Genomic DNA, 13,574 nt, shown 5'->3' with positions numbered 1-13,574 from the left:
TGGGGGTGCCAGGGCATCTCTGCAGGTCACTCCTCTTCCCCAGAGCAGGCTCTGTGTCCTCCCCTCCATCTGTGCTCTGGTCAAGTCCCCTCCCGAGTGCCTTTGTGCCCTTCAGCCCTGTCTTGTCTGCTCTGTGCCCACCCTTTCCATCTGCAGCAGGCTTTGCATTTTTCTTTGACCTCTTGGTGATTCTTGGCCTTTGGGGACGTGAGAACTGTCCTTCCCCCGTTACAGACAGCACAATTTACCAGCTGGGCACAGTGGCAGCTTTACACAGGGCAATGTTTATTTGTCAGTTGATGGGAGCAATCAAAGTCTTTAAATCACACACAGCACTGGTACTGCCTTTGCCCACAGACAGAATTACAGTCAATAATCAATCGATCTCTCTGCTCAACAGAATCATTTTCACAATGAATGCCAGTTCCCAAGTACCTCAGCCTAGTTATATGTGCTCACAGTTAAACCAATCAACCATAAAATACACAGACAGGTAAGGGTATGTCCATTTACAAGGTTGTTTATAATTATATTAGTCTGGTCTGCACAACTGGACCACGTGAACAAAGCTCTGATGGAGTTTAAAAAAAAAAAAACACCAAACAACCCAAGAGTTTGTTTGTACATTGGGATACCATTTGGGAGTTCAGGTTCTCCCTCTAGTTTTCAATAATTAAATCCGTGTTGCTGCTCCCCTGAGGAAGCTCACAGTCCTCCAGCCGGGACTTGATGATCCTTGTGTGTCTCTTCCAACTCAGAACATTCCATGATTCTGTGATCAAGTCACAACTCTCTGGTGAGAAAGCCTGTTAGAATTTTGTCTACTTGCTATGTCCTATTCCTGTCAAAGTCAGTTCACTGCTACTGACTTGCCTGGAAATTCAGCATCAGGATGCACATGAAGCCACTGGATGTACTGAGAGCCTTCAATACCGTGATGATCCTCTGTTCAGTTAACGATGATTTTTGTAAGTGCAGCATCAGGAAGAGATACTTGATAACTGAATGCTCAGGACAGAAATGGAGCATCAGCACTTGAGTCAAATGAAAGTGTCAGGAAGAAATGAGAAGAAGAAATCAAGGCACAAGTGTGATTGTTCATGTTTGATTCCGAGGAAGTCACTGCTCAGAATGCTCCCACCTGCTAATGAAGAACCCTCTTGTGCCAAGATTCAGACTGGAAGGGAAAAATTGATTGCTTGAGTCTGATCAGGATGTCGTGAGCAGACCGTGGGTGTCACAAAAAGCGATGGCAATCTTTTTTGTACCTGTCTAATGCACTGCCCAAGCACTTCTAGGGAGAGACAGTGAAGGGAGACCGTCCATCAGCATCACATAATTTAAACCAGCGTTAATTTTGGGGCTGTATTTAAACCACTTGAGACGTGATACTAAACCCACCTTTGCTGTTAAACTAAGCACACTTGGGTGTGCCTGAGGGATGGGAATGCTGGCATGGGAGCCACTTAGGCCAAGTTCACACATGGGAATCTCAGCTGAGCCTGATTCAAACACCAAATATTCTCTGAGATGCTTCTGAGAGCACTGAGAGTAATATGAACTGTTGTGCTAATATTAATAAATTAAACTCTGAATGTCCTGTGCTCGCAAATTGCTTTCAGCATGGGCCCTGAAGCTGTAAACTACTTAAATATGAGGAAGACAGTGACAGAGATCTGCATTCCAAACTCAGGGAAACCCAGCTGATAGCCCAGGAATGCCACCAGGATTTGTTAAAATGATCTGTTCAGTGAATGAATACTTCTGGCAGTATTAGGTGACTATCTGTATGGGCACTGGAATCTCCAAGAAAAGTGAAGTTCCTGAATCAGATTTGCTCTCATTTAAGCAAGTGCAATGAAAGTAGTGACTCTCCTTATTACCCTGGAGTCTCCAGCACCAGCACCTGTCCTTCACCAAGGCACACACCAGCCCCTTGGGCCGTGCTCAGGGTGGTTATCGATTGCAAGTTGCTGCTTTTAACTTAAACACCCATTTGCTAAACAAGCAGACAGTGTGAACCAGCAACAGAGGGAGCCCAGTGACCGAGGGGTGGAGTCAATGGAACTAATTAACACCAAGGTACTCTCATCAGTGTGATCACTGGCCTTTATAAGGCATTTATCTGTCTCCTGGTTTCTTTTCTATGATGCACAAGGCAGGTGTTGAAGTTCTGGTTTATGCACTCCAGTGCACAGGTGTGATAAGGGATCTAATTAGAAAAAAAATACTAAATGATGCCAAAACTACTCCGTAGCTGTCACTCTTGATTACTGTGTTGCTAATTCTGCCTTTCTCGCCCCTGTGAGCAGGGCTGCCCTGGTGACTGCAGTGGGCTCGGGCACTGATGGAGTTCAGCAAGGTCTTTTTGCTCAGGGTGAATCAGGGAGCACTTGACAACCCAGAGCATCTGCAAGAGCTCCTGAGGCTCCTCTGATGAGCAGAGTGATGCAGCCAGTCTGAACGAGTGCTGGAGCAAGAGGACTGTGGCCTGAAGGAATCCTTTAAGAACTGCTTGACTGCGGAAAATGATGGTCCCTCTCCCAGAGAATTTTATGGCCTGAGGGTAAGTTCATCACAGCTGAATCAGCAAGGAGCTCGTTGTAATATAGATGTTAATTTTTTTAAGTGGGGCATTGGTAAATTGCTAAAGTCAGGGAACACGTTGCAAGGAATTTTATGTGCAAGTGTTAAGGGTTTTAAAAAACTCCAAAGAAAAGAAGAAAGGATTCTTTAGCAATACAAGTAATTAATTATATTGAACAAGAGGAAGCAAGGTGAGTTGATGGACTAAAGTGTTTTAAGTATTGTATTTAAATAGCCCAATATAAACTGTATCATGGATGACAATTAAGTCTGGTTATTTTTTTCATCCTACACTGGAAAGTGTTTTTTAAAATGTTTTAGTCTGAAAAAAGCTGTGTTCAGCATTACACCTTTAGGTTTCTATGCACTGTGCTACAAAAGAAACTGTTTTCAAACACAGCTGGACAGAAATGACCACATCTGCTCAAGTGTGCCCTTGTGCTAGTGCACAAATGTGGAGAAAGATATTGCTGCAGTGAAAATGCAAACCCAATTATCTGCTCAAAGAGAGCTCTGGGTAAGTAGCTAAAGCAAAATATACTCTGAATTCATAGTGTGTTTGTTTGATAATGGAGATTCTAAAAGGTCTGTTGTAGGGACCAGTGGTGATGGTAAGAGCAAAAGCAATGATGTGTACTGGTGGTTTGGAGAATGCAATGCTTTTAGGAGAAATGCTAAATATGTATTTCATCTTGAACAGCAAGAACAATCTGAGTGAAGACATCTTTGCAGCAAATCAACTTTTCAACTGTTTTAGTGCTCATAAAAAAAAAAAAAAAAAAAAAAAAAAAGAATTCCAACTCCAACCTTTCCCCTTGTTAAAATACAATTTCTGGGCTGGACTGGTACCAAACCAAAATAAGCTGCATGCTGGGGTTGAAAGGAAGATGGTGGAGGCTTAGGATAAGTTCAAGGACCTGTAATCAGGGCTGGGATCAGTGTAGGGTAGGAAAATCAAAAGGCCAGAGAACTATGAGAAAGGATGCTGAAGTCAGGAACACCCCAGTGTTCAGGGTTTACTTGGAAGCTGGGGTTTAGGGAGGACATCCCATCAGTGGTTGAAATGGAAATGATTTTTTGGAGCCAAGGTTGGATGCCAGTCACTTTGAAACTGTGGATTAAAAAAGTAAGATGTTAATACTGTTTATAATTCCTTATTATTGATCTTTCTGACTCTTGGAAGTGGTTTATTAGCATTAATACTATCATTAAGGACCTGTTAAGAGTATGCCTGTGGGAGCATAATCCTGGTTTTGCTGAACTAAATGGCAAAAACTCCCTCTAAACTTGGTGGTAACGTGACCAAGACCTACAGAAAGAGGCCACCTGCAACAAAACACAAAATTTTGGAAGCTGCTGTTGGATTGTTTTATATATCCACACGGGGATTATTTAATTTCAGAGACCCCTTAGATGCATCAGTCTGCAGATTTGAAAGGGCAATATTCTCATATTCCTCCTGGGATGCTGAGCATGTGCAGTGGTGAGCTAATACTATCAAATCCTTCTGAAAGTTCCTGTTCAGAAATCCATAGAAGATGGGGTTGATACATGTTGAGACCATGGCCACGAGGTGGCAGATGGTAAATGCCAGGTTGTGATTGCAGCTCATCAGTGCCTCGTAGTTCCAGTCAAAAACCACGTTGAATATATTGAGAGGCAACCAGCAAGCTGCAAAAGTCACAACAATTGACACCAGCATCATGTTAATCCTTTTGTTTTCACCCAGCCTGCTCTCGTTCTCCCTCATCCTGTCTATCTTAAAGCGTCTCCTTCGAAGACACACAAATATCCTGAGGTAGCAGATGAAAATAAACCCCAGGGGGAAGCAGTACTGGAAAACCAGCAGGCTGGTGGTGAAAATCAGCCTCTCTGTGAGAGAGGGCCACGCTTCGATGCAAGCCACCTTGTTCTTGTAGAAATCACTGTGGAAAGACAGGTGTTTGAAGGGCTCATCTGTCAACTGGTGAAATATTAAAAAAGGAAGGGATATTACGAGGGAGAGCCCCCAGATGAAAAGAATTCCCCAGTAAGCGTGTGAAATGTTGGGCTTCCAGCCACGTGGGTTCACAATTAACTGATACCTCTCAACAGCAATGAGCACAAGGGAGAAAATGGAGACCGTGACAGATAAACTTTGTATGAAAGAACCCATTTTACACATTGCTTCCCCAAATATCCAGTGGTCCATTAAGGTGTATGCAACCGTGACAGGGATGCACATGATACAGATCAAGACATCTGATAAAGAGAGGTTGGCGATCAAAATGTTGGTAACATTTTGAGCTTCTTTCCTCCTCTTTATTACAATAATCAAGCAAAGATTCCCAAAAAGCCCCACTAGTAAAACTAAGGTGTAAGCTGTAATAAGCAAGAACTCTGCAAGGAAGGAAAGCTGGCATGTGTCAAAGTTCAGAAACTGAGAAAAGCTAAAGTTGGAGACAGATTGGTTGGGCAGGATCTCACTGGGGTGCTGAATGGCTTTATCCATCATGAAGCATCTCCCAACCTATGGACAAAACCTCGTGTTATTTAGAATATACTTGGCATGGAGCTTTTCAAAGCAGTGATTACTGTGGGTCTGTTACTCCAGTCGGTGTCCTTCAGGTTTTGAGCAAATCTAATGTGATTAATCACAGTACTGGCAAAGTGAGTGGTTATTAGTGGGGTTATAATTACCTGTGGATGGAGGTGGATGTCAGCTTTCTGAGGTTCTGCTCTGACAGAGACCTGGGACTGTGGTGTACAAGAAACAGCAGTGACAGCAGCTCTGGTTAAACTTGTGTGGGCATTTTCATACAAATCCTCTTCTACCAACTGTGGATAAAGTTTGCTTTTCAGAATCAAATATTTTAAGGTCTGTCTCCGCTGAAGATTTAGCAAGGTCAGTGAATTCCGGTGAGGATAATTAGTTGCTTTTGTATAATCAGGAAAGAAGAGCTGGGTCCTGCCACCACATTGCTAGCTTAGACATCACACTTATATTGTCTTCAAACCTACAAAGCAGTGTGAGCTAATACACCAAATCCTCCTGAACTGATCAAAATTATGTGTGCTTGGGCTCAGGTGGTATACAACACCTCTAGGAATGATATTTTTGAGGCAGTTTCCTGTTCTGCTGATGCACTGAAGGAAGCACGGCCTTTTTCCTCAATCTAACTTGAGAAAAATGTAGACCAAACACAGATCACATCGTAGTTGTACACGAAGTCATTTCTCTGTCAGGAGTTACCAAGGGTTGTTTCATTTCCCTACACACTGTTCACTGTTGTACAAGCTTGACAAATGATGCCCTTAAATTTTTTTGCAGCATGTACCCAAGAGACACAGAGTTGATTCTTCTTTCAGCTCCAACTTAAACAGGAGTCAAGCAAAAAAATCTGATTTTAGCACAGTTCTGTTATAAAACTAATATTACTGGGAAGAATTAGGTTCAGCAGAATATCTTGATGGGGTTGAATGTATCACCAAGTGAAAAAGTTAAATCTTAAATTAAAGGCTCACCAGCTCTCTGGCCAGAAAGGGGTTATTTCCAACCTGGAAAAGAAAACAAAAAGGATGAAATGAGTAACTTTTAAAATAAGCATGTTCTACACATATACCTTCCAAACCTCAACTTTAACTCACCTTAATTCTTTTTTTGAAGTTATTGGAAAACTGGCTGGAAGGAGATGGTTCTTCACCCCTAGTAATAGTGCTGAGATCCTGTGGAGACAGGAGAATGAAGGAGCAGTGGGAAGTAAAAGAGGGTGCACAAAAAGAAGAAAGATTGGGTAGATGTTTTATTATTACTAGAAATAATCTGCTTATGTGTAGAAGATTTGTCAACCTTTTCATAGGAATTATAGCCATTATCTAATCACTAAGGAATAAAAAAAAATGTGTTGCTTGCATGAGATTAAACACCAAATCCAGGGTTAAAATGGGAATGATGATTCTGTAACTGCTTGCCCCCAGACACTCAAAGAATATTCCAGCCAGAATTATATCCTGGACTGCTTTGTCCTGATACTTCTACTTGACATTAAGTTTGGATGCTTCAAATTAAGATTCTAAAAAAAAAAAAAAATCAAAACAAAACAACAGATAAAAGACAACACAACCCCCTTTGGAGCATCTATGACCACTCTCATTCTAATTAAAATACCCCTTTCAACCAGCATGCTCATGTTGGAGTGGGAAGAGGCTGTGGATTTTTGTGACTCTATGTGGCCCTGATGTCCCAATTATTACTTAATTTGTGGTCAGGGCTGGCATTAAGCCCTGTAATCTCCCTAAATAATGCACCTGGCATGGAAACCTGCACAGTCAGTCTGCAAAAGCCATTCACAGTCTGGTGGCTCAGATAGATTTTGTAGTCCCTTGCAGGTGTCCCTACTCCAGCAGGGCAAGAACAAGAGCTGGGTACCCCACTGTGTGTGTTCCAGCCTCCAAAAACTCTTCTCCTAATGAGTCCAGGAGCAAGGACAGGGGCTGTGGATCGAGCACAGTCACCCTCAGTGACTGGGCAACAGCACCTCTTCCCTGGAATTCACTGCAAACCACTTTTCCCTGGAGCAGCACTGATTGCCTGGCTGGATTTGTCCCCCTGAAGGATGAGTGTGCTGGGAGAGCAAGAGGCAGTAAATGGTCCATTTACCACCAACAGTGGCAGTTGTTGCCCCGATGAGCTTTGCTGCCCCTGGAGAGGTTGAGGGTCTAAAGTCTGGCTGCTGATCCCAGACTGATCCTTCCCTTTGCAGTGCCTGTGGTGGTCACCTGGCACAGACCTGAGCCCTGGCCCTTGGGAAGAGGTCAGGTGTCAGCAGGGGAGCTGGCCTGGCAGCAGATCCCTTCAAAGGCAACCTCTGCTCTTCCCTGCTTTTTATGTGAGCAGGAGAAGCTGTGGGAGCTCAAAGGCCATGAGGCTGAGCCAAGTTGGTAATATTTTATGCACTATTTGCTAAGCTTGCTTATTTATCCATGGTTGCACCACACAGTTTGATAGCAAGTGCTGAATGTCCTCTCCCGAGAATTCAGAGTGGCTGGTAGGGCTTCCCTGGCATTTGGGAACAGTCCCTGTACTGACCTAATGAGTTCACTCACTACTTCAGTTTTAGGCACACTCTCCATCTACACTGTCCTTTTCTCAGGAAAAAGTGTAATTTCTTTTCACTGTTTGGTTTGTGCTGGGAGTTAAAAAGTACAGCCTTTAGTACCTGCCATTCTGCAAGGCAATTTAAACATTTCCTTGGCAATAAAACCACTACACCTGTCTTGTTAAACAACTGGAGTATTCACAGCATTAAAAAAATAAGTTACTCTAATACTTACTGAATGTTGAACAATATTGTAATAAACACTGGCATTTTTAAAGCTAAAAAATTTAGTGGAATCAGTGTCCTTGGACCACAGCTACAACTGATGTCAGAATTGAAGTGTTTAATAGAAAGAACTAATTACTTCAACCTCTAATTCATGCATTTTGAAAAAGATTCTCTACCACAGTGAGAGTTTAACACTAGAAGCTGTTAGAAACCCCTCAGCCTAGTTGTTTCATTCCTCTCTCTGCAGAAACATTACTGAAATGTTCCTAAGCAAAAGAAAGGTCTAAAATAAAGTGAGTTTTAAAAAGGCTTTCTTTCCTAAGTATTTTCTTACCTGTGATGAAGATGAATAGTCCCATCCCTTCAAGGTGCCCAGTAAATGTTTCAATTACAAACATTGTTTATTAAGTTCCAAAGTATTGCACAGACAACATGTGGAGGACATTTCCCATTCAATTTTAAATATAGGAGGTACAAAATAACAGAACGCTTTAAAAGATATATTTCAGTAACTTTTGCCAGAGTTATACAGATTTTCTGACTTCTTACCTGCTGAAAAATTCAAGTCATATCCACTCTGCCTTTAACAATTTTCCTCTTCCCTTTTTGTGCTTACAGAGCCAGCAAAACCATCTTCTTTGTGTGTAACAGAATCCAGAGCAAAGCCATCTGCTGCTAAAGTGATACTTAAACTCTCCCTTCTTGTCTTCCTGAAACAAACCACAGATCCCCCAGTTTCCAAGTGCACTGAATCCACCAGGCTGCAGGGAGGCTGCTGAGGAATAAAACAAGCTCTGGAATCCAAGGAGAGATGAGCAGCAGTGAGCAGGGAGGAGGAAGGACCAGTAGTCATGGGGATGGATTTTCCTCCACCGAGCAGTTTCCCTCCACCTTGTCAAACACCTTATCTTGCAATTTCATTTTCAATTATTTAATCTGTTCTGTAGTATAAATGTTTTCCCTATGTTGGATTTCATATATAAATATCTGCAGATGGCATATTGCTTTCTTAACTGATATGATTGTACATTAGCCTGCTTGGAAAGAGCGTGCACACCCTATTAGGTGTGTCATTGGCTTTATTGCAATTAAGATAATCAGATTTTCACTTTAAATTGATATTTTAGCTTATACTCCACAGATATAAAAATATTCCTGAAAAGCAAGGTGTGACACATTGCATTAGCACACGGTGAAAAGGGGCTTTATTTTTATTATTTTTTCCAGTAAAAGTCCATACATTTTGTAGTCACTTATTTACAAATATTAGCATTCAATTCAGCATTTCCCTATTAAATATTTAGAGTGGACATTTGTGGGATGGGAAAGGAACTGTTTTTCTTAGGATGTGCTCTCTGGTAAGTTGCTGAATAAACTCTTGAATTTGTACCTGGCTCCACTTAACCCCTAATACCTCAATCTGGTTTTTTTTTTGAGAGAATGATTTTTGAAAAGTAGTAGGAGGAGGGTTGGGATGAGCAATACTCATGAAACTGCAGTTTGGAACTAATTACCTGAAAATATTGTTGGTTGTCATGCTGCTGTATTTGCAGACACTAGGGGTGGGGTGGAGGGAACCTGTGTGATCACCCAGGCAAACCTCCTGCTTCTCATCTATTTCTATCTATTCATGGTGTGTTTGTCCAGCCTGTTTTTTAACCACCTGTAATAATCCTACGTTAGGTACTCAAGGGCCTAATTTAGTGTTAGGAAGACTCCTTAACACCTCTCCCTAAAATTTCCTTCCCTTTAGCCTATTGCTTTTTATTCTAGGTGTGCTCTGGCAATTCTGACATTTTTACCAAAAATGCTACAATCAAGCAACGTGAATACACTTTTCTAAAGCATTTCTAGAACTTGCTGGTTTTGATTATGTCAAAAATACTATAAAAACAAAGCTTTGCCAAAGTACTTCAGAAATTCTGCTTCTCGTTGTACTGTAGCCCAAGGAAGTGAATCAGGACTAGAACATGCAGCGTGCCAGGCAGGCATCAGAACAAGCCATAAAAACGCATTATGTGTTTGTAAAGGGAATAAGTCAACAAAATTAAAAGATGTTCTGATTCTATTTAAGAATTTCAAAGGTCAGTTTGCTTATTTACATACACCTCTGTTTCTAATATAGCTCTACGCGGTCCTTCCTCTGTGGAAAAGCTGGAGCGTTTCACGTGGGACCCCTGGGGTTTACAGTCCCATCAACCTGCTGCCATGTGTGGATTTAATTGTGCTGACACCTGTTGTGAGTTAGATCACATCCAGCATCAGAGGCTCATGGGTGTAGCTGCTGCTGGTGTGTTCAAGCCTGATGTCAAAGGTAAGTGTGCTGAGTGGGACCTGTAGCTGTGGAGGAGGGATCGTGGTGCATTGTTTTCAGTCAAATGCTGGAGCGTCTGTTTGCAAAAAAAAGGTTAATGGCTACCAGAATTGTGTTTGCTTTTCATCAATGATCATGTTGTTCTAAATTGCTCAGTACTAAGTGATGGGTGAAGTGCTATAATAGGTTTTTAAAGTCTAAGTTTGTAGTAACTTCTGTTGCGTTGACAACAACGCGTTGGTGAAAAATTCTCTAGCGTCTCAGTCCTTCGAGTTCACCTTTTGCTTTGGCATTTACATGATCCCTTGCCCAGAGGGAATCTTTGCTGATGGTTGATCACTCTAAGCTTTTGCTGTTGCTTAGTTGCTTCTCCCATGTAGCTGTGCAGAAGTGCTTGTTCCTACCCGGTGTGGCCCCTTCTTCAGAAAGCAAGATTTAGTACAGATGTGCAAGTTCTCAGCTTCCCAGGGGAAAGAGTTCTTTAACAGCAGATCAGCCAAGAGCTGGTTCAGTGACCTGTGACATCCTTGAAGGGTGACAGAATCACAGAGTGTTAAGGGTTGGAAGGGACCTTAAAGATCATCCAGTTCCCTTCCCTGCCATGGGCAGGGACACCTTCCACCAGCCCAGGTTGCTCCAAGCCCCGTCCAACCTGGCCTTGGACACTTCCAGGGATGGGGAAGCCACAGCTTCTCTGGGCAACCTGTGCCAGGGCCTGCCCACCCTCACGAGGAAGAATTCCTTCCCAATATCCCATCTAACCCTTCCCTCTGGGAAGTCTGAAGCCATTCCCTTATCCTGTCACTGCAGGGACTTGTCCCCAGTCCCTCTCCAGCTCTCCTAGAGCTCCTTTAGGCACTGGAAGGGGCTCTGAGGTCTCCCCTGAGCCTTCTCTCCTGCAGGATGAACACCCCCAGGACACGTTTGGCTCTCTGGGCTGCAGACACACATTCCCAGCTCCTGTTGAGCTTCTGGTCAACCAACACCCCCAAGTCTTTCTCCTGGAATATTTCCTCCCAATGAGCACCATTCTTTATAGCACTTCAAAGAGGCCCAGAAAAATAAACAACAATAATTGGAAATCTCCTGTGGTAGCGTCGGATGTGCCGGTTAATGCCAGGAAAGTAAGATAATGTGCTGTGATGGAGGAAAAACACAGGCCCTGCACATTTCCCTGGTTTGGGGAGAGATCAACACCCTGGTAAGGGATCTTCAGTAAATATCCTGTAATGTGACCGAACTAGCAACACCTGAATATCAGCTAAGTATGTGCTGTAATTTTTTCTCCAAAGATGTATATGTGTAAGTTTGAGCACTGCTCCACCATTTAGATTTTTTTTTTTCCTAACTGGAAAAAAAATTAGGACAAAAAGCATTCATGTTCACTACCTGGAGTTTAGGTTTCACTCCATTATGCTGCATAGCTCTAGAGGACTGCTTTGCAACGTCCTCATTCTGATTCTTAATTCTGAGTCTCAATTAGCTCATGCCTAGAATGAAAAGTCAACTGTTTGAAAATCTGATTTAACTATAAATGAGTTACTTATAATGGCATATTCATTTTTAAAATTATGTCATGCCATGAACTGTTGGCTGATTTCTGGACCTTATTCAGTTGACACAGAGATGGAGATGGATACACTTCCTGGCTGGAAGGTTAGCATCTTGATTTTCTGGGTCAGCTAAGTCACTGTTATCACTGAAAAACAGATAAAATATGTGAGTAATCATAATAAGAGTGTGACTGTTTTAATTCATATTTTATAATGGATTCCACTTCCCAAGCCCTGATTCACTTCTTTGTAGCTTTCTAGAACTTCTCCAGCTGATTTTTACCCAAAGTGATCTCTGCCAAAAAATGAATTATTTCAATAGCTCACAGACTTGGGGGGAATATGATAATTTGTATTTCTGGTTTGTTTTTTCCCCATTCTACAGTCTTTTTATAACAACACTGCAAGCACCAAACCCTGCTGTTCTCATGCCATAACATCTTCCAGTGTCCTAATTGTTAATTAAGAAATACTTACATAATCAAAAGGTTTTTTCCTGTTAATCTCAATCTGTTCCAATTTTCCAGCATGTTCCAAATTGTTAATAGCAGTTTTGATTTTCTGAACTCAAAATATGAATTCTAGATTGCTGTTTTGTGTCTAGGGAGGCTCACTTCCCACCACCTCATTTCAAAATTTCTTGAATAGCACGGATGTCTTACAGCTAATTCCAGGCAGGTACTTACTGAGCTTCATGGCACAACTCTGCCTGCTGTGTTCAAACAAAGCTAAATGTCAGTCATGCAAAAGCTCCACAAAACCACCCTACAGAGGTTCTGTGGAATGAGAAATAGATGGAGTCTAGGAATAGCTAAGGGAAAAAAAAAAAAAAAGGCAAGTGGATTTTAATTCAGCTGGAAAATACATAATGAAGGATTTGCAGATGAGAAAGATCAGAGCGTGGCTGAGATTGCTGCTGGCTCCAGGTCTTCCCTTGGCAAAACTTATGATCCTGGACTAAGATACAGTGAAAGATCTCCCCTCTCACATCTGTCATGGCATTGCTATGTTCTTTGATCCTTCACAAGAACCTTGACTTTTCAGACTGTATTTTCCTGCCTTACTTTCATCCTATCGCTTCAAATTATGACCAGCTTTTATACCAAATTTTAGGAAAGAGAAGAAAGGAAATCAAGCATTATTACAGAAGAGTGAAAAGATGAAAGAGGAAAAGAGAAATTGAACTTCAGAGGCAAGAGGAGGGAGGGCAGGATTTAAGGAAAGATGGTAATATAAGTCCAAAGAAAAGGATGCAAATTCAATTCTCCAATGATTTTCCACTTCACCCTTCACAAAGGTGTGTTTCTGTCTTCAGCAAATTCCCCTTACAAAGAGCTCAGGGAAGATTTTGTTCTGTTGATAAAACTTTGATACCACTTACTGAAGAAATAGTTCCTGTGGGTTATTCTGTAGTTACCTTTTTATCTGTAGATATCTTATTTTGCATTAAGCAGATACAAGAGAGGGGTAGTGTTTTATTCCCCATCCGAATTCACACAGGGCAGAGATTTTTATCCTGAGGAGTGTCATGTTCAAACTTTAGGGAGGCAAAGGACTATCCAGTTGCCTCTCAGTGCTTTTTAATCAACATTTTTCAACAAAAACCCCTCTCCCAACCATTGCTAATTCACTGGAGTCTCCAAAGTAAGATCACAGGTTTGATGTTCATGCAGATTTAAGTAAAAACAGCTCAACAGAGTGAAAGATAAACCTTTTTATCAAAGGCAAGAGCTCTCTCAAAGACAGCTGTAGATCTTCCACAAGTTTTCACATCTGTAGCTAAACCAAGGTGCCAGGGTGGGGAAGCTTGCAGTG

General features: G+C 41.9%; 1 protein-coding gene and 1 long non-coding RNA gene across 3 annotated transcripts; one reads left to right on the top strand and one right to left on the bottom strand.

Annotated features, from left to right (window-relative positions):
• The first annotated feature begins 1,961 nt into the window (after window positions 1-1,961).
• LOC114061726 lies at window positions 1,962-10,000 on the top strand. Its single transcript, XR_003572194.1, has 3 exons — window positions 1,962-2,566; window positions 2,943-3,103; window positions 8,511-10,000. It is a non-coding gene; the product is annotated as an uncharacterized LOC114061726 (long non-coding RNA).
• Window positions 3,524-8,546, bottom strand: LOC114061724 (neuropeptide Y receptor type 6-like). 2 transcript variants are annotated; one of them, XM_027892468.1, is made up of 4 exons: window positions 8,442-8,546; window positions 6,214-6,291; window positions 6,091-6,123; window positions 3,524-5,095 (listed from the first exon to the last, which is right to left on the bottom strand). In XM_027892468.1, the coding sequence occupies exon 4, from the start codon at window positions 5,078-5,080 to the stop codon at window positions 3,956-3,958; it is 1,125 nt and encodes a 374-aa protein (XP_027748269.1). In that variant the 5' UTR covers window positions 5,081-5,095; window positions 6,091-6,123; window positions 6,214-6,291; window positions 8,442-8,546; the 3' UTR covers window positions 3,524-3,955. The 2 variants fall into 2 exon arrangements, with proteins under 2 accessions (XP_027748269.1, XP_027748268.1); XM_027892467.1 differs by having other exon boundaries at window positions 3,526-6,123.
• Window positions 10,001-13,574: the final 3,574 nt, after the last annotated feature.

This window comes from Empidonax traillii, unplaced genomic scaffold, assembly GCF_003031625.1.
Source record: "Empidonax traillii isolate 1590-97213 ecotype Southwest subspecies unplaced genomic scaffold, ASM303162v1 scaffold353:size574767, whole genome shotgun sequence".
NCBI lineage: Eukaryota > Metazoa > Chordata > Aves > Passeriformes > Tyrannidae > Empidonax > Empidonax traillii.
The sequence above is the reverse complement of the archived record's forward strand: the minus strand, read 5'-3'. Positions and strand labels throughout refer to the sequence as shown.